This window comes from Dermacentor silvarum, chromosome 7 (genome assembly GCF_013339745.2).
Source record: "Dermacentor silvarum isolate Dsil-2018 chromosome 7, BIME_Dsil_1.4, whole genome shotgun sequence".
Classification (NCBI taxonomy): Eukaryota; Metazoa; Arthropoda; class Arachnida; order Ixodida; family Ixodidae; genus Dermacentor; species Dermacentor silvarum.
The window spans coordinates 24,970,918-24,995,922 of NC_051160.1; the positions used below are offsets into that span (position 1 = coordinate 24,970,918).

General features: G+C 45.3%; 2 protein-coding genes across 8 annotated transcripts in view; both read right to left on the reverse strand.

Moving 5' to 3' along the window:
• Positions 1–20,386, reverse strand: part of LOC119458768 (uncharacterized) — a 59,240-nt gene extending 38,854 nt beyond the window's left edge. The window contains exons 1-4 of one of the 7 annotated variants that reach the window (XM_049670377.1): positions 20,128–20,380; positions 10,617–10,679; positions 5,058–5,129; positions 868–948 (exon numbers count right to left, since the gene is read on the reverse strand). In XM_049670377.1, coding sequence (XP_049526334.1) covers positions 868–948; positions 5,058–5,129; positions 10,617–10,679; positions 20,128–20,191 — 280 coding nt within the window. In that variant the 5' untranslated portion in view covers positions 20,192–20,380. Of the gene's footprint in view, positions 1–867; positions 949–5,057; positions 5,130–10,616; positions 10,680–20,127 lie in introns of all 7 variants that reach the window. The other 6 variants (XM_049670378.1, XM_049670379.1, XM_049670382.1 and 3 more) reach the window with 6 other exon arrangements.
• Positions 20,387–23,893: 3,507 nt separating this feature from the next.
• LOC119458772 (uncharacterized) overlaps positions 23,894–25,005 on the reverse strand; it is a 42,081-nt gene continuing 40,969 nt past the window's right edge. The window contains exon 16 of the mRNA XM_049670964.1: positions 23,894–23,958. Coding sequence (XP_049526921.1) covers positions 23,894–23,958 — 65 coding nt within the window. The remainder of the gene's footprint in view (positions 23,959–25,005) is intronic.

A 25,005-nucleotide genomic window follows, 5' to 3' on the forward strand; every position in this document is an offset into this window, starting at 1 on the left:
TGGGAGCTCGGCCGAGCCTCCGCCAGAGGCGCCTGCTACAGTCACGGACACTGCGAGCGTTCGGTGATAATGCGGGGAAACGTAGAAGCGCGGATGGTGTCGGCCGCACCGCTGCGCGATGCCTCATTGGTGCTGCTACAATTAGTTTCTCTCTCTCTCCAGAGCATAGCGCGCGACGCTCCGCGAGGTGGTTGCTAGGCAACGCAGTGGCAGGCAGCACACATTACGGCCGGCTTAAACAGCTCCGCTGTTAAAAGAAAAGCTGTAATGAATGCACGCGAAATATACGGTGAAGCATACCTTGATTGTACCGATTCAACCGGAACAGAAAAGGGGTTTTAGTCGCAGAATACGGTGATCACATAAAAACCAGTCTACTAAGTTACTGCAAATTTAACCAGCGCATATAAACGAGGATGCAGGAAAGACGCATACACAGGACCAGTGCTGTTCGTGCGTATATGCATTCTCGAGTCCTCTTTTGTTTCCATTGGTTAAATTGGCAGTATGTCGCCCCAGGTGGCCCAAACTGAAGTTTTCCTCAGCCAAATTACTAGGCTTGATCATGATCGACTGAGGAAATTATGCGACAGCACCAGGGAGATTGCTGATAGCTCTTGTGAGGTACGAGAAGCTGCTATGGCATTTCTTGAGGACGAGCGTTGTGGCAGTGTGAAAGCGATGGTGGACTTACGGTGACGAAAGAAAATAGAGAAAATAACGTTTTGGTATGTTGGCTAACGATGATAAATTTGATCATTGGGTACGAGCTTTCACTTGCATAAAGGCGCGTAAGTTTTGGAGCAACATTCATAAGAACATGCGAGATATGATGCGCTTTTATAAAGGTGCGGAATTCGCACTCACCTGAACTAAGCGAAATACCCGGCAGTGATCCGCTAATGCTGCCAGTACCGCCAGCACCGCCGAGGCCACCAAAGCCAAAACCTGATCAAGGAAAATTAAAAAAAAAAAGAATTGGAAAAGAGATCTGCAACGTTTCGAACATAAATGCGTGTTCAAGAGGTAATGGTGAGCTTGTTGGTTGGAGACTATCGAGTCAAAGGCAGCACACTTGAAGAGATAAAGACGAAAATTAAACCGAGAAAACACACACGCATACATACACGACTGCGTATCCTGTGCGTGCGTGTTTTAAGGTTCGTCTTTGTCTCATCAAGTGCAGCCCTTGCGCCACAGGACTCTATACATCATCATCATTATAATCATCAAGTGCGCTGCGTATGAATCGATAAATGCTTGATTCTTACCGCGATTCAGGACTCCTTAAGAGGTAGAAAAAAGGCAGAAGTTCCACGATCTTATGGTTAGCAGTGAACTATAGTAAGTAGACACAACAGCAATACCAGTAGGTAACCGAATATTGGTCGTGCCGATAGCACTTCATACGCCTGCCAAGGGCCGCTATGGTCGTTCCTGTTGCAGTGGATTCTACGAAGAGCATACGTTGACAAAAGAAAGTTCAAAAATATATATATTTTAGTGTGTAGATTTTGGGTTGTGTGATATTCTAACTCGTTTTATAATATTGTCTTTGAGCAGATATATGAATGCTTATTTTAAAGCATCCTTTAGTCACAGCGGCAGCGTTCATTTACACAAGTTGGTGGTAGGCATGAGCATATGGTATGATAAAGCTTTATTACGGTCCCTCGGAACGCGCGTCAGCAGTAACGAAAAATAACGCAGCTAGGTGATTCACCCTGCAGTAGTACAACACAGCTTCACCAGGTTCTACGAAACCATACTTAAGCTACAGAAAAAAATGACTAGGGGTCCCTTATGCTACAACTAATACGACTTGAATGCGCAATCCCGAGCGCCGTTGACTCAATGACATGACCCCTTTTTGCTGAGTCATCTTCACTCCGATCCCATATTATCCAGTCATTTTCGCAAGTCATCCCTTTTTCACGAAACTCGGACCGTGACGCAGCACTTTTTTTGATCAGTCATCATCACTCTGAAACCCCAATTTTCAGCAGTTTTTGCACGGAATTGTGTTATTATTGCGATAGCAATTATGTGAACAATTCAAGAGGATTTCTTCCGTCGTCGCCGTCGCCGTGAGGTTCCGTATAATGTCCAAAGGCGATGAAAGCGTCGCCGCACGCCATATGCTGTATGTGCGAATGAAAGAGCGCGACGGACGCGCGCTTTCACGGGGAGCGAACGCACGGCGGAGAGCAAACGCGACTTCTTCCGTCGCGCGAAAGGCCGTGGGCGGACGGGAGGTAGGGAGGGTAGGCGAAGTTTAGCTGCGGCACCAAATGCATATTTATATTGAAAACGTGGCGATGCGAGAGGGTGGTAAAGACTTCTGACGCTGCTCGATGAGTATCCCATTCTGATCTCGACGAAAACCTCCGAGCCACCCCCAGGGGCACTGGCAACAGTCACTAACGCCGCGCGCGTTCGGTGCGAACGCGGGCAAAACGCCGATGGCGTCGACAACAGTTCTGCGCGTTGCTGGTGCTGCTGCATGTCCAAATTTATACAGCTGATAAAACTGCTATCCATACTCTCTACTAATTTGCTATCGCAATTGATGCATCGCCTTTCGGGTGAAACTGCAACATTTTTTTGCAATTCACGCTTCCTATGATTCACCAAAGTCGAACCGTGGCTCAACACTTTTTTTGCTGAGTCGCTCTCACTTAAACCCTCACATCTCTCATATATTTTTTTGCAAATCACTCTTTAATTCTTAATTCTCACTTGTTTCACTCATGATTCACGTTATCACTGCTTGGTTCACCTTCATTCACTCTATCGTCTTGGTTTTAGTTCCATCGCACTTGGTTTGCTCTATTACTCCAAATTTCCAATTTTCATCCCTCTTTTTCACCATATCATCACTTGATTAACCTTCATTCACTCTTAATTCACTCTCATTCACTCTTCATTATCTTAGCTCACTTTATCTCATCGTTACATTTAGTTTGGCTTCTATAACCCAACTAAGCCCCAGCATTGTCCTGTAGTTTTTTTTTCTTGTGCTCGTGTCTGAATTTCTGGAACGCCCTACACTGTCATCATCCACCAACTGGCACAGAAAACCACACTTCTTAACCCCTTTTTTTCACCATAAATTCAATCTTAATTCACCTCATTAACTTCTGTGTATACGCATTTTTGATCATTATCATTACCATCAAAACCGTACTTAGGCCAGTTACTTTCATTATCGGTTCTTGGACACTTTTTGGGTTTTTCGATCCATTTTTCAGCTTTGTCATGCTGATTTTGCTTCAGGTGCCGTGTCCACAAACGTGGACACAAACTACTCGGGCTCTTCCGGCGAGGACCTCAACAGAGAGTCCTCCCAGCAAGAAATCAGGGCGCTCCTACAGACCATCAAGACCAAGTCGGCTCCGGGCCCCGACAAGGTGACCAACAAGATGCTCCGGAAGCTGGACGACCAGGCAACGAGCCGATTGACAGACTACATCAATGAGTGCTGTTGGAACGTAGGGATACCCGACGAATGGAAGCGGTCTGACGTGATCCTCATTCCCAAGCCGGGTAAACCTCCAGAGATCATGTACATGCGGCCGATCTCCCTCACTTTTTGCGTCGGTAAAGTGATGAAGCACGACTGTCTGAACAGAGTTAACGGCTTCCAGGAGTCCAACGACGTATACCGCAGCAACATGATCGGCTTCAGAAAAGGTCTCTCTATGCAAGATGCCATGATACAACTCAAGGGGCAAGTCATGGACACCATGGGGGAGGCTTGAGGGCAATACTCGGACTCGATCTAAAGAAGGCCTTCGACAGGATTGAGCACCCGGCCATCCTAAAAAGAATTATGCAACTCGGCCTGGACGGACGAACGTACAATTACACAAGAAATTTCCTTACGGGAAAAACAGCCAGAATCAGACTAGACGAGGAGGAGAGCATCGAGGTGGACATGGGCACTGCGGGCCCACCGCAAGTGTGCCGTCGTGTCCCCGATGCTATTCAACCTCGTCATGATCGGACTATCGCAAAAATTGGAGCAAATAGAAGGCATTAATCACACAGTTACGCCGACGACATTATGATTCGGACTACGAAAGATGCAAGCGAGGGCGAGACGGAGAATAAACTTCAAGGGGCGGTGGAGGCAGTCGAGAAACATTTGGAGGCACCTGACTAGAATGTTCACCGGGGAAATCAGAACTGCTACTCTAACACCACAGGAGGCTGGGCACACCGTCCAGAGACGCAGCGGAACTACACAAAAGGGCAATTATAATAACCACGAAAAACGGCCCGGTGATACCCATGGCCCAGAAGATCGGAGTGTTGTGTCTCTGGATCCAACCCAGGGGAAAAAAAGTTAGAACCGTAACGCTGTTTTAGGTGAGGGTGTCCTCAATTTATATCATTGCGGGGCCGTCGCTGGTAGGCCGACACGTGGCGTCACAGCTTCAATCATGTGACAAGTGCTTGTCGCATCTGTCGCCCCCAGCAGATTTGTTCGTAATGCGGAGAGGTACTGTGGGATTACGATAAATATAAATAAAACAAAATATTTCGGAAGGGAGATTTATCGAGGCCTTGTTCCTCTGACAAGCGCCAGTAATTAGGATGACTGCTTTAGAACGCAAGGCTGAAAACCAAACGTGGACACATGCATGGAGCCCATCGTCCAATGAAAGAAATGTATGCGAATATTTTGATAGTCAGGCGAGGCCTAAAATGCATACTTCATTAAACGTGATATCAGCTTTAAGAACGAGCTGGCTCGGCTTTGAAATAATGCACCACGCTTTTGGTTCCGGGCATGGACTGCAACATGAAACCAGAAATGAGATTTTTGCAACTCCCGTACACATCGTGATCATGGTATAACATTAGGATTGAGGATTACTGATTTAAACAACCTGTGAGGGGAATTTTTCTAAAGCAATGGTACTCAGTTGATATGGAACAGCGAGACATTTACATAACCAGAATGCACAATCAAAATTTAAAGCCAGGTCCATGTACTCAATTATGCCGTCAATGGTGGCGTATATAAAAGGATATTTTGCAGCCGCACTCACTTGAACTACCCGACTGGAGCGGCAGTCCTCCACTGCCGCTGCTGCTGCTGCTGATGGAACTGTAGCCCGAGCCTATAACCCGAAAAAAAGAAAGGTTGATGTAGCTGTAAATTCAGTAGTGGCAAAAGTTTGTCGGTCAAGGTACAAGGTTCGTTTGAATACACCGTTCACCTAGGTTGGTGCTGCGAACACACGTGAGCGTACTGCATAGATCAGAGGCTCTCTGTGGGAAGCTCTACTGAGAAGTTGGGAAACATTTGCACTTAAAGACCTTAGCACATAAAGAGACAGACAGACGGACAGACAGACGGACAAACGGACAGACAGACGGACAGGCAGACGGACAGACAGACGGACAGACCGACCGACCGACCGACCGACCGACCGACTGACCAACTTTGATATTCAAAGAGAAAAAAAAGTAAGCAAGGTCCTTGCATTCAACTCTGTCATCAATGGTTGTGTTTAAACAGGTTGCTTATTTTGGTCAATGTATATGTTTTATAAAATAAATTGGGAGACGCCTAAGCTTCACCTTAAACAGCGGAACGCGATTGCATTCCGATTGCTGGCAACTTCAGCTTATGTAACCTTAATATTTACGTAGAAACGCTGGCGGAGAACGCAATGCACAAATGCGAGCTTTATGGTTTTTCTTTTTTTTTTCTTTTCCCCCACGTGGCGTGCGCGTGTGCTAAGGCGAACAAAGAGGCGAGCGCCATCTGGATGGTGTTGCAAGACACTCCCGCTAAGACAGGGCTCGAACGGCAGCTGGAAATGGGGTTTGTATTTGAGTTCCAACGTAACAGAATTATTTTTTTTCGCATATCCAGATCACATTCCGACGCTATCATGCCTGCAGGTTTTTTGTAAGTCATATATACTTTAGGAATTTTCTGAATATTTTACTTTGCGAAACTTAATTAGTTCAGTAACGCATCTTGTGCCATGCGGAAGACACCACCGACGCCACCGACAACGTTACAAGAACCATCTTAGTTTCACAGCTCCATTGAAAACATGCGCAGCGTAGTGGCCACGAGAACTAAACGGCGCTGTGATCGAGTCGCGCTACCGGCAGCACTTCCGGTTGCGTGTCTTTTTCGCTGAGGCTTTGTGCCTTGTGGTTGTTCTGTTGCTACGTGTTTGTTGCGTTCTGCAGAAGTTCGTTCAGAGGTTTGAATATTCGGAGCTGACGCTGGTCTGAGGAGGTGTGAAGCCTGGCTTGTGCCGAGCATGTAGTATGCTAATGTGTTTTGCTCCGGGTTGAACAAGCGGCAATAAGTCGTCAGCTTAGCGCCATATTTAATCCGCAAGCATTCTTTGGCAAGTATAACAGGTTAGTCACGCGAAAAGTGTAATGCCTTGTATCTGCACAAAAATGCGTAATTTGCGAAGTTAATCTTTATAAGAATATAAATGTAGATAATTCGTAGCTTTATAAGTGATGAGGAAGAATAAAAATATGGTCAGAGAGAATACCTAATGGGATCGATAAAGATGCATGGGGAAGCTTATAATAGGGCTGGGTTAACTTGAAACAACTTGTGGGTGCGCCAACTTTAAATTTGGGGGGTGTGCCAACTTGTAATTTGAGGGTGTGCCAACTTAAAATTGGGGGGTGGGCCAACTGAAGATTTGTGGGTGGGTAAACTGAAATTTGGAGGGGGGCAACCTAAGTTTGAGAATAGGTTAACTTGAAATGTGGGAGCAGGCCAACTTAGATTTTCGAGGTGCTCCAACCTAAATTTGGGAGTGGGCCGACATAAAGTTTGAAGGTGGGCCAAGTAAATTTGAGGGGTGGGCCATAGCAATACGACTGTAGCCTTCTCCAAGGAAATACATAGCTTGTATAGGATGTAAGGGAGCTTTCCATTATCCGATGATGCGATAAACAATAATTTTTAAAGCAATTTTATGCTTTCGGGTAGTTTTCTTGCTTTTTTTCCTCATTACCAATCCCGCTTTTATCCCACTACCGCATAATCAATTATGAACGGCCTTATCTGGCTTACGCATTCAGTGACAATTGTTAGAGTAGCTTAGCAGTAAAGCATAACCGTTGAAACCGAAGCGTACGGGTCGCCCTTAGGATTCGTACTGCGCTTCCGAATCTGTCACTCATAGTGAAAACCATGAACTGTAATTACGAAGGCATGATAGCTTTTCAGTGCAACAATAAATCGACGCAGACGAGCGAACACGTGTTCAATACCAAGCTGCCGCGCCGCTGTAACCGACGCGGCCAACCGGTAACCGGACTCGACCGCAGCGCCGTTTGGTCTCGTGACCACCGCGTGGGGAAAATGCTCGCGCTGGCCAATATGCGGAGCTGCGAAACTAAGTTGGTGCTAGTAACGTTGGACACCGACATCTAATTTTCTGTGACATGGGACCCTTAATGCTGTCGCATTAAATACTATGACCGCGAGGACCTTCATGAGGACCTTCGGACTTGGCCTCCCGTTTATAGACATTATTTGTATTTTGTTTTGTTCTGTCTGTGTCTCCGTCATTTCTTCATTTCCTCTTTTCTTTCATGTTTACATTTGCTCTATTCCCTGCTCCTAAAAGAGTAGGCAGGCGTTGTGCCCCTCTCGGTGGCAGTTGTCAGCTTGCTCCCTCCCTATTTCCTTCGTGTCCTTGTGTTATATATGTACAAACCAAATAATAATAACAATGAAGACCTTCGCATACGAGCTTTGTAGCGAGGCGCTGCTTAGGTTTTCTGAAGGAATTATGTACAAACATTCGTTAATTGAGTTTTTATTATTAACTCGAAGGCAGTTGTTTTTATTTAAAAAGTAGAGGACGCTTAAGCTTCGCTTTTAAGAGTGGAACGCGATAGAATTCAAAGATCCCCGACTGCTTCTCACGCTTCCCGGAAACTGCAGCTTATGCAGCCATATTGGTTACTGGTAATCACTGGCGACCAACGCTATGCACGAAGGCGAGCTTTCTGGTAGAAACGCGACCTCTTGCGTGGGCCGATCCCGGAGGTAGTGCTTATCCGATCCAAAACATTACATCATTTTCAGATTTCTGTCATTGTTTCGCACTTTTGATATTTCAATCTGAGAAGATTTAACACAAAAAATGCATGCGCTGTGTGTGTTTTCTTTCACGACATTTGTTTGTGGATTGTCATTCTCAAAATTCCGAGGAATAGCTTTGGCAAGAATGCAAGACAAGGTATGAGCAACATTAATGATAGAATGGTATGGCAATATACCCCGACTATACTGCTTGCCATATAAGAAGGCGTGGCATATGCATGTACTTAAATATATTTGGAGGGCCTGCGTGGTTGGGGATGATTTTCTCGGCCGCGGGCGGCAATGCCGACGCCGACACCGGATTTTCTGCGACACGGGGCCCTAAACGCTATCGCGTTAAAATTGCGTAGCTTGCACTGGAGGCGCAATGCTAAAGAGACAGTGGAGTTGATGGGCACCTAGCTGGTTCTGAATTTTAGGCTAATCTAAGCACTACCAAGTCATCCCCAGCATTCCCCGGAATTTATTGATTATTGATCAATTATCGATTAGCTATTGATTGGCTATTAATTCTATATCGCAAGTTATTGGCCACGTATTTAGGCTAGGCTAACCACTATTAAGTCATCCCCAGCATTTCCGGAATTTATTGATTATTTATAGATTCTCGATTAGCTATTGATTGACTATCAATTGCCTATCGATGACTGATTAAGCTAAAGTAGTCCCAACCATGCTTAGCTAGACTTAGCCAGGCTCAGCTTTTCTAGTTCACAGGGGTACGTGCCATTTCGCTTGGGCGCTTTCTGCACCGCCGCCAGGATCGGCACACATTTCAGGATTCAGCACACACATTACAACCTGCTTAAACAGGCCCGTTATTAAAAAATTGTAGGCCATCACAGTTCATAGTATAACCATTTATTAGAAATTCAAAAAATAGTACGTGAGTTGAGATATTCACCATCGAAATTGAAGGCCAACTCCAGGCAATATCGAGAGTAAGCACGTCCCGCTGCGCGTCCGACGGCAACGTCCCATAAAAACGTTTGGGGCGAAATTTGAATGATAGGATAGCGCGGCAAATACTGTCCCGACACACAGCGGTACGCCGCGCCATGCTTTCTAGGGAAAGCGCGCCGTATCACGGGAGCCTCAACTGCCCGAGACGTCCTGTCTCAATCTTCCTGGCGCTTGTCGTCATGGAGCGCTTGGGGTACGATATGATATAGCGGGCCCGCCTTTACAGGCCTCCCACGGCGCTCGGTGATGGGGGCGGCCGCGCGCGCCTTCTCAGCGCGATGTATCTTAAGATCCATCCGCGACGGGTACACATTCTGCCGTGCGCTGTGCTTTATCTGCTTAGTTCGCGTTGATGCGAGACGCAGGACTAAGGTCAGTTGGCTTGCTGCTGCTGCCGCTCTTTCTCACTCCAGCGTTTTGGCAGCTAGTTTTCGTGGTAATCGAGGGAGATGAGTTCATGTTTGCTGGCGCGTGCGTGACACCATGCTTGTTAATTTAGTTAGGGGCCAATGTTTACAAGCTTATACGCCCGTGAAACTACTATCCTTGTTCCTTAGTATAGCTGTCCACTAATTTGATACCGCAATCGATGCTTCGCTTTTCGGGCGAAACGGCGACTTTTTTTGGTGCCTTTTTTTCCTACCATCAACCTATCCCCCGCTCCTTTTTCCTGGTCTTAGAAAACGTGCCTAGAAACATCAAATGACAGTGCTAAATATCTTTTTAGGTCTCTTCTTTTCGGATTAGCCACCGCCTACAATGATGGCACGTGATGTCACCACACTAACTAGGTAAACAAATCCGCCGAGGATGGCCAGATCGCCTTTGACATAAATAGGCCCTCCTATCGAAACCTAGGCCAACTTTTCTGAGGCACTTTATTCCTATGTGCAACTTTTGTACCGAACTGTGCAACCCCATCTGTCGGCCCATTCCTTGATATTGGATGTCCATTTACTTTATGACATTACCACAAACTCGTTATTAGGTCCAAGTGGCATAGGTTCTGAAAGCACAGGTGAAGCTGTGGCACCAAAGAAACTGCACCCAAAGTGGGGACTTATTCTTAGTTTTCGATCTTTCCTGCTTGCGCAGCTGACTGTCGCACCTGTCTTTGAAATTCATAGCTTACCTCGTATGACATGCACAAGGTGGAAATGCATCAGATAGTAATTATATAACGCAGTAATTAATTAACAGCAGTGTAAGAAATAGCATTTCGCTCTAAATTTAGATGATTTCATTTTATTCGTTATCACAAATTCATGTCGGTTTGACCTAACGAAAATTCACGTCCACCAAGACAACTTCGTTACTTTCAGATATAGCGCAAATAAGTACACATGCATACAAATTTTTATTTGCACTGTATTGTACTTATACCTTGGCGCTATATCTAAAAGTAACTATGTTAGATCAACTAGCCCAACAGTCGGTCCTTCAGAACCAAGACAACAATTTAGGTTATCTGAATTTTGTTCATTTAAAGCATTTCTTGTTCTTGATAGGGGCAACTCCCGAATTCTCGAAGGGCACTCACCTGAATTCGTTAGTGCACTCGGCCATGATTGATTTTTAGGGTATTGGTGAATAGCGATTGCACCTGAAAAAAAAAAGTTTATTGGCGGCATATGCAGTACTCATAAAAATGTTGTAGCTTATATCTATGAGTGTATTTGCTTGGCACCTGAAAAAAAAAGTTTATTGGTGGCTTATGCAGTACTCATAAAAATGTTGTAGCTTATATCTATGAGTGTATATGTTGCCAAATACTTGCCAAGGGGTCGCAGAAGTTCTTCATTACAAAAGTAAGAACCCCGTTGCATTTCACACTTCTGTCCGCTACGTATCTACGAACATTTGAGTTTGCAGGTACTTAAACTGAAAGTGTGAACTGGGCATCAGTGAGAATGATGATGTTTAGGACAGCTACAGTGACCCCGATATAGGAGACCGATGAGTGACTCTTGCTGTGGTTTTACCCAGGCACACGAACGTGTGGCTTCCACAATGCGCTGACCGAAGATGTGCAGTGCAGAGTCGTACCACTTTTCCTGCGCGATGCAGAATTGCATCCAGGTGCCATCTGCTTTTCGAAAAAAAAAAAAAAATTGTTTCATACTACAGTGGCCTAATGCATCCCACCAGGAATAAAAAAGTAGTGTAGTTCCGTAGCGATGAATGTTGCTTATTAAGTACATTCGTATTTCTCTGCTGGAGCAGTATCTGAGGCATCTGGGGATTCTGGCGGGGGTCCAGAATATGTTGTTTCAGCGGTAGATCCTTGTGCCTGCTTCGAATAAGCTGGAAAATTGAGTGATTTATTTGAAAGCGGGAGAACCGGAATAAGATATGATTATGTCGCATCTAAAATTGCGTGATAATCCAATGCTTATATTTTGCGCCACAAACATGCGCGATTTTATTTTCCTGAAAAAAAAAATTTGCATAGCTTGCACTGGAGCCACAATGCTAAAGAGACCGCGGAGCTAATGGGCACCTAGCTAGTCCTGGCTTTTGGGCTAGGCGAAGCACTACAAAGTCATCCCCAGCAATTCTCGGAATGTATTGATAATTTGTTGATTATCGATTAGCTATTGATTGGTTATCGATTGGCTATCACAAGGTATTGGCAATGTATTTGGGCTAGGCTAAGCATTACCAAGTCATCCCCAGCATATTCGAAAATTTATTGATAATTGATCGATTATTGATTAGGTATTTATTGGCTATCGATTGGCTATAACAAGGTATTGGCAATGTATTTGGGCTAGGCTAAGCATTACGAAGTCATCCCCAGCATATTCGGGAATGTATTAATAATCGATCGATTATCGATTAGCTATTGATTGGCTATCGATTGGCTATCACAAGGTATTGTCAATATATTTGGGCTAGGCTAAGCATTAGCAAGTCATCCCCAGCATTGTCTGGAATTTATTGATTAGTGATGGATTATGGATTAGCTATTGATTCGCTATCGATTGACTATCGATGTCTGACTAAGCTTAAAGGGACACTAAAGAGAAACAGGAAGTTCAGCTGGAATAAAAGAGGGACCTTCAGGAATGCATGCCGTTTTTGTTGGGTGCAAAAATATGAGTTATTAGCGGAGAAATTCGTAAACAAAGGCCAAATATCTCTTCCTCAATTTCTCTCACCCTAGATTTGGCGCTGAAGCAGTGTCGTCACAGATTGCATTGCTCTCAGCGAATCAGAATGCGCCATGATACGTCACCGCTTGCGTAAACGGCCGAGGCGCTGGGCTGGATGTATCATGGCTGCATGCATGGTCGCTGCGTTTGCGTTCGCCGCGATGGATACCGTAGCTGCCGCTGAACCTTGCAACGAAGAGCTCGCCAGGAAAGCAGGACTGCATTTCAGCGATATTCAGTGAAACGGAGCGCGAAATGATCCTCTGTGCTCGAGCGGTAGGTGTTTCCGCGTGCGATGGCGGTGAGCCGCCGGCCGCGCCGGCGGAATGCAGAGCTTCGTTTTCGTCGATGGGAGGCGAAGCGTCCGGTCCGCCAGGCGACGGTGTTCCCGACAGAACAAGCGTAGAAAGTTGTGCACGTACTCAGTATGGTTATTTCGTGGCTTTATTTAATGACATTCAGCACTCACCGAGCCGCCCGTTTGCTGCTGCAGCCCCACCGGTAGGAGGTTTGATGAAGGCCGCATTGAGGGAACAGCTGCTCGAGAAAGGACTGGCCTCTGGGGCACGCCAAGATACTTTCCGAGGGCAAGATTATACACATAATCCGAGGGCGAGAAATGCAGAGAGCACACCATCGGTTTCTCTGGCTCTTTTGCCGTTTTATCATCGGCAGAGCACTGAGCCATTGCGAACGCCGGGGAGCCAGGGCTCTCCAAGCGACGCCACATGAAAGGACACAATCGAGTCAACACTGCCGCTGCCCCTGATCAAGCGCCTTGGGCCATTTATACAGCCCTCAACAATACACACACGAGGCATTTTCTGGCTGTTTCCCGCGAAGTCAACGTTTTTCGAGCCACGCAACACGCAACCAAACACCGTAGAGCGGAACAGGCGCGCGCGACGATGCATTGACCAAAAACGAAACTACGAAACTATCACGGCCGCATGTTTCGCTATGCCACTTTTTCTTATTTATTTAATTTTGTGCTAAACTTGTACTTCCTCGCTTGAAACGGTTTAAAAAGTTGGAAAATGCTGTTTATGTACGTTTAAGGTGTATTTCATTTTGCATTTTATTAACAGCGATAAATCGCTCTCGACCAATCGCGACCGGCCTGCGTTTGTAATCTCCGACGTCACATCACGTAGTGCGGGAATTTCGAAGGGGCGTCAGCACCTATTCTTCAGTTTTTCGCTATTTTCTCGCTTATTAAACATCTGTTTGCAGTAAGAATGGTATGGCTGTGATCGTGAAGGGATAATCTACCATTTAAGCTCAACTTCCGGTTTCTCTTTAGTGTCCCTTTAAGTAGTCCCAACCATGCTTAGCTAGACTTCGTCACGTTCAGCTTCGCTAGTTCACAGGGGCATGTGCCATTGCGCTTGGACCCGTTCTGCACACCGCCAGAATCGGTCCACATTTTCTGTTCTCACGTTACGGTCTAGCGCTCGATCGGCTTAAACAGCTCCGCTGTTAAAAATTCTTCGCAATATAAGGCTTGATAAACGCTCCTAATGGAAATGCTTAACATACAGGGCGTTTCACTTAATTTCGGTCTAACTTAAAAAAAAAAGAAAGTGACAGTCACTTCAGCATATGGCAAAGAGGGCGAAGGCAAAAGCCTGTGGGCTCAAGAGCTCAAGAGACATTCAGTAAATTACTTGACATTCTAATTCAAATACGTTGTTACTTCTTATTACTTGTTTTTTCTCACCAAAGGTCGTGGGTTCGAGTGCATTAACTGACGCTAGCTTAATTACCTTTGCCCTAATTACCAGAAGTCGTGGGTTAAACTCCCACTCAAGGTCGAGGGTGCGACCCCCATCAAAGGGCTTTGGTTAGAGGGCCTTAATTACCTCTATATTAATTAACCTTGCCTTAAACAACTTCGCCATAACACCAAAGGCTGTGGGTTCGACTCAGACGTAATCGAGGGTTCGACTCCCATAGAAGGTCGTTGGTTCGAGTGCCTGAATTAACTCTATATCGAGCAGCATCGGAACCAACTTTGGAAGACGACAACGAACGCAGGAGCAGTGGCACGAGCGTGTCTCTGCGCGAGGCGAGCTCACATGACTTTCTGTGCCGCACGCTGCGTTATTAACAGCGGAGCTGTTTAAGCCGACCGTCAGTCCGTGAGTCGCGAACAAAACCTCGCTGAGCGATGACGTCACCCGCGTTGCCTAGCAACAACCTTGCGGAGCGGCGTGTGCTTCGCCTCCTCTCCGTGCCGTGCACATGTTGCCTTTACATGGGAGAGGGTAGGAGAGCATGCGCGCGCCGGGTGCTATGCTCGGGAGAGAGAAAGAGAAAATGAGAGCGAGAGAGAGAGAGAAAGAAATTGTAGCAGCACCAACGAGGCAACGGGCAGAGCTGCTGCCGACGCCGTGCGCGTTTCCTCGTTTCCCCGCGTTCGCGCCGAACGCGCGTGGTGTCCATGACTGCAGCAGGAGCCTCTGATGGCGGCTGGGCAGGTTTAGACCAGCCACGCCCCGGCAAGTGTGGAGGCGCAACTTGGCCATGACGTCACCGGGGAGATAAAGCTCGGAGCCAGTGCGACGGCGCCAGAACTCTCAATGACTCTGTGGCGACTACATGTAGCCTTGACATGGGACGACCAAAGAAAATCCGGACACATGAAGAAAAAGCCGCTCATCTCGAAGCGCGTCGGCGGCGAGCTGATTCGGAATACCGTGCCTAGCAGCACTTAGCATTTCCTAGCAAAACTTAGCCGAGCCTAGTAAAACCTGGAAGAAGCTAGGTCGATCACTAGCTCCGCTCTTCACTCCAGCCTTGCACCACTAGTGCAAGCTGGCCACATTTTTTCAAGGCCACCGTCTGATGGGTTATTCAAGACTTTCGTCTTATTATGCAAATTACACGTAGCGGGACAGAACCAAGGTAATGTTAGTTGCCGTCGCTTGGATATACGGACTCACCGACTATTTTCTGGCTCTCCACCGAGTTAGATAATTAGTCCTAAATAATTATTGAGCTTCTCAATTATTATAATTAAATGAAAAGGGCCATGAGAAAATTTGGAGAGCAACATGAAAAACTCCCGATAAGCTTTCTGTTGCTCAATACGTGCCACATAAAAGTGTTTTTTCGAGTGTGAAAGATGCCCGCAAATACACGCAAAATTGCAGCGCGGCTGGCCGCTTGAGGTACTTTGCATGTATTCGCGGGCTTCTTTCACGCTCGGAAAAACACTTTTACGGAGCACGTATTGAGCGACAGAAGGCTGTACCGGGAGTTTCACAGGTGGCTCTACAATTTTCTTATTGACACTTTTCATCTCATTATAACATTTGAAAAGTTTATTATTTCATTAAGACTAATTATGTAATTAGGCGGAATGCAAAAAAATTATCTGAGTATCTCCAAGAGACGGCAAACAACATTATATTGGTTCTGTCGAACTACGTAGTATTTGCATATTTTTAATATTTGGCCCAATTAGGTGAAGCACGCTCTAACAGAGTCCCAAGACACATTAAGCACGTTTGTCACATTCCATACTTTTTCCTACTGGTCGAATACATTCCTGACTTCCAATAGGCGCTGTTCACCATCTCCCGCAGTTCTTATATAAAATATTATGAGCAACACGAGAACAAGATGACAGCAGGAGCCAACGTTTCGACAAGTGGACTTGTCTTTGTCAAGGCGATATATGATAAAGTTTTGTGTCATTCGTGTACGCGTGGCAGCACGGCAAGTCGAATGATCATGATCGACTAATACAATTAATTTAGTACATTGCGCATCGCTTGAAGTCAGCACCCCTTAATTATTTCAGCCAACAGGCCTCTGGCAGCGTTCACAAATGTCGAAGCTACGGCATCAAAAATCCAGCTTACTGTCTTTCGTAAAAGTAACTCTCATCAGCACTCCCACAAGTAATTTGGACTGAACCTCGGGTACTCGTCCGTTTCGATATCGCGACGAATTGCTGAGCTCCAAATACAAAAACATATATGTAATGTACTGATAAAACGCAATTAATTTATAACCGAAAACTATTGGAATCTTCATTTGGAGCATGGCGTACTGTAGATTTTAACCTGCGCGGGGGCCCTGAACGATCATTCCTGCGACAATTGACCGATAGTGTGGCCGCAACTAAACTTGTTGATTGCGAGAGTGACCGATACCTTTTATCACGGCAAGATGTTGCGGAGAACTTTAATGGCGGGGAAATACTAAATAGTGGACAGGCGGTCATGTCCCCACGCAATGTGTCGGCGCATCTTGCGGCTCGTTAACACTGCGCAATACCCACCGGGGTGGCTCAGTCAGCTAAGGCGTTGCGCTGATGAGCACGAGGTCGCGGGATCGAATCCCGGCCGAGACGACCGCATTTCGACGGAGGCGAAATGCAAAAAAGCCCGTGTGCTTGCGTTGCAGTGCACGTTAAAGAATCCCAGGTGGTCAAAATTAACCCGGGGCCCTCCACCACGGCGTGCCTCATAATCAGAACTGGTTTTGGCACGTAAAACCCCAGAAAGCAGAACACTGCGGAATATTTTCGAGCGCAGTTCTGAGGCAGCCGTTCCTGCGTTGAGCGTCGGCGTCGCCCCTCGGCGTCCCTCGTAATCGAGCGGACGAGCGCAGCGAAGGATGAAAGAGCGACGATAGACGCGGATGATAGACGGCGATAGCGAAGAGAGCGCGATGAGGGAAAACGGAGTAGGAAGGTGCAGTGGAACCATGAGGCTGAAAGCGGAGGAGGAGGGTATGGTGAAAGTGTGAGAAGAACAATGTAGTGCCACGCAAGACGGGCTCTGCGGCGACGACGGCTACGAGATGGCGCCAGAGTAGCCCACGTCGTATCCTCACCGATGACGCCACCGATACCATATCTGCAAACAAAGCGCTGCATGAGCCGAAGTCTGTTTGCGTCGGCTGCTTTGAATCCAGTCGTCGCGCCCCCCACGCGCTGCCTCTAGCAATCTCCCGATTAGCGAGGCAGTCGCGTCATGCTTCGCTCCATTTGCAAAGTGCCGCACGAGATAGATTGTCCGCGATATAAAATATATCGCTAAATGAAAACAGGTATACAGGTAGTCTCGAATTTTGCATTAGGGAGTACCGTGATCGTCGATTAATTTTGTTTTTGGCACCACACAGATTGTCGCCTGATTTATGATATCACACATATTGTGAATACAGTGTGTAGGCCCCGGCGGTGTGCGGTCCCGAAAAAAGAAACGTGGCTCTTTTTTGCGATGTAAACTTGTCATTCTACAGAACAGCAGTTCAGTAGTACCATCTGTAACTAAAATATGTAGCCATTGTGGTAACTGAAGCCAAGTAGTGGGCACATAGGATCGGAAAATTCGACAGGTTTGGTCCCTTGTTTTGCGAGCCTGTTCACATGTGGCTCTCGCTGGCTGTTCATTGCGTTTTCTCTACCTAGTACATACCTTGTATGTACTATAGGTTGTTTGCAGAACTTGAACCAAGAAATAACAAAGTGATAAATAATAGGCAATTGAGACGAATGACATATTCATCGTAGTCGTACTGAGTCACTCAGAGCATTCTTGAAGTACGCTTAGTTAGCTAATTAGCTAAGTTTAATTATGAACATCCTCACATACTCGTTGTAGGGCATATGTGTGATTGTAAAAACTGTAGAGCGCGCTCAATAGCACCCGATGAAGTTCTTTCCATCATGCTAGCTTTTACGACATCCTTTTCAAGGCTTTGAAAAAAGCTAGGGTAAAATGAAAGAAATTACGTCACTGCGCGCTTGCGCCTCTTGTTTCCAGCGTTCTCAATCATATTTTCAGTCAACGAAGGCCACATTTTACTTTGTAAAACGAAACCATAGGCTCCGGTATTCAAGCTGCCTTGTCGGCACGATGAAAAATTATGGTATATGCTGATGTACAAAGCGGATTGAAGCACAATGTCGCCTTCGTTTAAAACAGGCATGCAGCTCCATTTATTGAAAACACGGTTTAGAGTATTGCACACAGGACGCGCATTGACGTCATTCTTCTTATTTCTCGTGAGCATTCTATAGAGCCTGGAAAAGAACCATGTAAAAGATGGCTTCATGGAAATGACTTTTTGTCTGTTACTGAGCATACGTTACACTGATTTTACGATTACAATTATGCCCTATGATGTATGTCTAAATAAATTGCATATTTACTAACCAAATAGCTTGTAAATTGCAGTTAAAAAAGTCTGAGTAACGCAGGACGACTAAGAACAAGATGTAATAGTCTCTATCGCCTCAGATGCACAAGTTCTTTAAACCTTGGTTTAAGTTACATAATATACGCAAAACGCCTGGTATGTATGACCGCCCTATCATTTCACGAAATTACTCAATTTGATTTCTATTGCTCGCGTATTATCACAAACGCTTATTACAAGTCAAGGCTTCTTTAAACAGTACACTTGGGGTATACCGGACCAAACTGTGCTGCAATGATGATATCATTTGTGCTTCTTGATCATCATGTTATCTTCAGCGTATATGGCCGACCTGCTTTCTGGATGATGGAAGTGAAAGGATGCTGGTGTGTCTCAGCTTGAAGAGCGCAAATTGTGCTTCTGCCCTGCTTTATATATGATGCTATTACTGTATAATGTTGCAGACGCCACTTTAAAATACTTCCTAATACAAGCCTGCGCTAAAAGCAGCATTGAGGAGATTGTCGGGGACATCCATACGTATATTAGGTTTAAATAATTCTTGCTTATTTCTTATCGTCCGGATATATTCGAAAGTGTTCCTTTATCTAACATACATAATACTCCTTCGGACCACATTGCAAGCGTTTTACTTTATAGAAGCCCAAAGGTTTGGCCCACAATTTCAATGTTTCCAGGTTAAGCTGTCGGTGGCTCGCAACATATTTTGGTAACGCGATCACAGAAGTGACCGAGGGTGTTCCAATGTTTCGCGACACGGCCAACAGATTGCCATATTACAGTACATTGTATAGAGTAGATACGACCGGCAGAATGCTTACGTGTCAGATCGTCACCCTATAGAACGCATACCTTCAACCGTTTCATATTTCGCCTTCACAGTATATGCTTAAACTGAACGTTGTTCATCGCTAGAGCTATATTGTTCAGTTTGACGCTTAATGGCTGCACAGGAACTGTTGTAGAGTATAGTTGTATATCTTGTGTATTTACTGGTATTGTTATAATTTAGTTCAATAGCTTTTTAGTCCCATTGATATATCATAAAAGTCACCTTGGCCGTCTTCTGGAATTTTATTTCTCCTTTCTCACCAAAGCTCGAGGATGCCACCCGTATTGCACGAAGTGAATCGTTTTTGTTTGGGAGCATACAGTTCCCATACGCGAAAATAAGAAACAGCATAAATACTACGACAGTCACCGTCTGCTGCCGCAACAGCAAGTGAAAGCAGGAAGGCAAGAGGGCCACTTGCAGACATGACAACTGCAACAGATGACAGACGACAATAAACGGAACAAACGTGACTTTTGGTAGTGTCTGTAGACAAGCACTGTATCAGCGGGACCTCTGCGAGCATGCGCTTTGACAGGGGACCCTGACCACCATTCTTGCTCGGAAGTTCTCACAATGCCTAAGTGTTTCTCCTAGGACGGCCATACAAGTGTTGAAGTGCTCTCGTTGTTACAATATGGTAAGTCGGTGCACATTCTTAGGTTTAGTATTTACGTCAGGTGGCGTAACCTTGAAAATATAGCACCCTGCCAACAATACACTTTGTGTCTTACGGCAGTAAGCATGCGCGCGCACAAAAATGTCTTGCAATGTCTTTGAGGCACCACTGCTGTACTAAAACTAATTGTCTGATCTAATGCGCCACGAATATTTCGCTACAGTGAAAGTGTTGAGGAACGCCAATTTTCAAAAAGCGTGCTCACCCGATCGACCAAGCACCACCTCCAGAAGAGCGAACGCGACCAGGGCAATAAGAAGTGGTCTCATGATTTATTGATCCTCGCCAGAAATGGCCCTCAGGATTCTCCACTCCCTAAGTGCGTTCCAGTACTTGCACCTTCTTATCAGCCTGGTCACCTACAGGGGCCACGTCCACAGCTTGCAGTAAACAGCGGAGGCTGGCAGGACAAAACTCTGCAGAACACTTATAATACGGAGTCCTCCTTTCCCTCAAACACATGCGGTGTTATTGCGATAGCAACACACTCGAAAAATCTCGCGCACCGATCTGAGCGGCAGTCGGCACTGGAACAAATGGACATCGGTTTAAGCAAATACAATGCACTGGGTAAACTTTTTTTGTAACGGCAAACAATTTGGCACACGTCGTCTGCTACGCCCTATTGCCATACCTTATCTCATTTTTTCTTGACCAACTCGCGTGGAGTATTTCCATCTGTCGTCCTGTTTTGCCGCCGCTGTAATTGACAAGGTAGTGTGTGTTTGTTTATAGTTTGTCTTTACGAACGTGTGAAAGGAGGGAAATTATGATTATATATGGCAATGAAATTCAACGCCTCTGCGGTATTGGTTTTGTGCAGGAAAAACACACGTGCTTCGTTGACTGAAGCTTGCATCCGTTGATGAAAGTTTGACACAATAGTGGCCGTCCTTCCTTTCATCACTGCTCCTCAAGCGGCCCTTCAGAATGAGTAGATAGCATCACTTGTTAGGGGACCACGCAGTTCTCTTTCCACTCCCTATCAGCGTTAAAAAATTTCAATAAAGACTTTGCGCTCAGCATCACAACATAGCATCCCTTCAACGACGTCGATGTCTCCTAGTTTTGACGGGACAAGATTCCTCCAGCGCTTATCCTACTACTGCCCCATTTTCTCTTTTGGCATCTTTGAGTGATCTTTTTTGGGCACGTTTGGACTATGCCTCCTTCAAATATTAAAAAAAAGATCCCTGGCGTCAGTTCCAGGCGGATAGGTGCACTTTTGCCTTGATGGTTACCGACACAGCAAGAATTTTGGCCAATATTAACAAAATTTTTCTATGCAACGTATGTCCATAAATAGACATCTACACCACAATCGGGATCATGTGGGGCCGGTGCACGGAAACTTCCCGATAAAATAAACCATTTGCATAAGAGACATTCTGCGAATAGGGGTTTTACTTCGTTTAGTTCTCCATGCTCGCCCCTAGAGAATAAGTGGACGCTGTGCTTCGCTGCACACCTGCGTTTTCAGGCTATTGTGTTCGTTGTTTTGAATTCGACCACGTCTTTGGAGGTTCTGGTGGCCGCTGCAAAGAGACTTTTCCGCGCCAAGAAAAAACAGGTGTGCAATATCGCAAATGAAAGGCTGCGTTACAGGACAAAAAAAGAAAAAAAAAAACTAATGGCTTCCGGGCGAGTTGGTAAAACATGCAATGAGTTTTCCAGCAGTATCGTCCAAATTTTATTGGCGCTAGAAAACTCACAATGAGGAAAGCAGATCTCAGCCGCATTAATGTTTACAAAATAGTGAAAATAAAAGGAATGTGTTCAAAAGCACTGCTTATACGTTATCCAAAAACGGGAAATCCTAAAGCCTAGGCGCGCTGATTTTCCTAGAGATATCTGTTCCAATTTTTTGGAATTATACAATTTTGGTTACTTAGATCATTCCTAATAAGATAAAAATTTCTGATAACGTAATAACGTGAGTACATAAGAACAGGGAATCCTGCATCCATCAACCATTATCTGGAGCACATAAAATCCTTCCTCAGAAGTGAAAATTGTTGCTAGCCGCTGGTTTTCGACCGGATATGTTAGAGCGACCAATTTCTTCTCGCTTTCCTTTATGTACGTCATTGAGGTTTATAATATACGGCACAAGCGGAAACATGAACCAGAAATATTTAACGAGACATTGCACATAAGAAAACGGTTGATCGAAACAATACAAACGCAATATGCAGGCTACTCAGTGAATGAAACGCGATATTCGGAGTGTGTCAGTACTCGCACTTTTCCCACCACCCGTGGCTGCTGGTGACGCTGAGCTGATACATGTTTGCGTCACACGAAAGCGAGAGCCCCTGTGATGCGTCGTGACAGCGCATTTGGTCCCTCAGCAATCAAGCAGCGCTCACCGGTGGCGCAAATAATACCGGCCGCCATGCGGTCCGAGTATCTCGTTTCAGTTGTTGAGAACGTCCAGACGGCGATACAGAAAGTTTTCTAACAGCGAGGCATAAAATTGACGTGAACCATAGCTCAATAGCCCGTACATACCCTTAAAATTACAGTAAACATTGCCTCCTTATATATGGCCATCGTCTAAAAAACATTAGATTTGATGATTTCTTATTGAGATTGCTGACATATGTGCTGTTTAATTTGGAATGTAGCAGCCCTCAGTGAGCTTGTTAGTGCGTTGATCGCTCTGTATAACTTCTTAGCTAGGGTTCTTTGTAGCAATTGTTAGCTGTAACTAGCACTTGTTAGTAATAGCTTGACGCGGTTGTTTCGGTTACAGCACAATAGATGGGAGTGGGACAAACGTAATATATCCCCCCAAAGAAAATTTATGCAGTGGCTGGCTTACCCAATATAACGTTTGCTTAATCACAGCCGGGTGGTCATGGATACTTCTGCAGATGTACCAAATATATTTTATCTAGTAATGTGATTCGCTGAGCCCGCACTTACTTCCTGACACACGTAGTGCCTTCCATTGGATAGTATGTGCAAACAGAATAGGAATTGAACGTAAAATGGCAGTGTTCCGAGACTTATTTGCTGCATAACCGCAATCAAGAAACTTAACCACAATCAAGAAAGAAAAAAAAAAGTTGGCAGATCCCGCGCCCTGTGGGAATCGATGTTACCTAAAGCAATGTATGGGGAGGCTACCAAGTTAACGAAACGACCATGAGAGCACCAAGACGCAGGCGGCTGTTTCATGACCTGCATGACACGCATGTCATGACATTCATGTCCCGAGTTCCTCAGGAGTCCCTTTACTTTAGACACCTTAAGGCGAAATCCTTCGTCGTGCTCATGACTGTGACTTCGACCATCAACCTTTAGTCTTTTCCGTCACTTAGTACCCACGTCCGAACGCATTTCAGTCGTTTTTGAGGGTTAATGTTTTCTGGCTGAGTCACTGTAATTTTTGCTGAGTCATGATCAAGACGATAGCTTCTACCACCACTCTTTAGTGTTTCCTTCACTGAGTACCACGTCCGAACCAATTTCAGTAGTTTTCGAGTATAATTTTTGCTGAATCATTGTCATTTTTGTTGAGTCATGGTCATGACTATGGTTTCTACCACCATCCTTTAGTGTTTCCTTCACTTAGTAGCCATGTGCAAACCCATTTCAGTGGTTTTTGAGTGTCAATCTCTTATCGGTGAGTCATGGTCATTTTTCAAAAGTCATGCTCATGACTATGACTTCTACCATCATCCTTTAGTGTTTCCTTCCCTTAGTACCCATGTCCTAACCCCTTTTAGCCGTTTTTGAGTTTAAATGTTTTTTACCTGGGTCATTGTCATTTTAGGCGGCTGTTTCACGACCTGCATGACACGCATGTCGTGACATTCATGTCATGACCTATCATTTATGTTCGTCATGCACTGTTGTCATACTAAGCCAATTTTGGTACCTACTAAGTCAACGAGACGGCCATGACAGCACCAAGACGTAGTATAGTAGAAAAACATTTATTGAGCTCAAATGACGACGTCTTCTCAGATGTTGGACGGGGTGGTTCTCTGGTTTCGGGACCCATAGACGTAGGCAGCAGTTTCATGACCTACATGACACACATGTCACGATATTCATGTAATGACCTATGATTTATGTTCGTCATACACTCCTGTCCTTCCATGCCAATTTTGGTAAATACCGAGTTAACGAAACGACCATGAGAGCACCAAGACGTAGGCGGCTAGATAGAGAGATACTGTCAAAGTGGCAAATGTTGGCCAACAAATGCTTGGCATTTAAAAGTCCAGTAGGCTGTATTGGGAACACAGCTGATGTGGGGTACGCATGAGGCGGCTTGTACGTGCTGCAGATGCTATGTGAGCACTAGGGTACAGAAATGGGTCATAATCAAATACAGAAATTACATTCATTCACGAATCAGAAAGCTTGCATGCCTAACTGATGGTACAGCTAGTGGCGGTTTTAAGGTCTAATTTTGCATTTGTTTAACATTCGTTTACTTATAACATTTCCTTTACATTGTAATTGTAAAGTAGATGTGAAAAGTCGGCGTATATTCGTCGCACTTTCCGACGTGTGGTGTATAACGGGAACAGGAAAGAGTCAGACTGCTGATAGCAAAACAGGCAAGGAACGGTAATTACAACAAGATCATGAAAAAGGAACAATGCACACCAGCGTAGCATATTGAGCGTAGCATAATTTACTAAAACATGCAGAAACTATACATCAAGTATAATGTGGAAAGGCATGAAGGAAGATGTTGCAAAATAGATGAACCCATGTCCCAGCTGACCACTTTTCAAAGCGACGTTAGGCCGTGTGGCCTAACCACGCCGCAAAATGGCCACGCCGCAATATTCGGATGGACCGCTGGATATAATACGTCTTGATTTTGCTTAACTCAATAAGAAAAGCGAGCTGTCAAGATGACCTAAGCATTCCTAGTTGTCGTGCACGAGTGTACACTATTCATGGCTGCTGAAGCTGACATGGTGGATACAAACTGCGTAATTTCTTTTCCAGGTAGAGATATCCTCTAAATGTCAAGTTCATTGTTGCGGCAAACTGACCTTCCTGCTGAAGCGAAAAGCGGCGCCGTTGCACTGAAGCAAGAGGCGTCGAGCTGTGT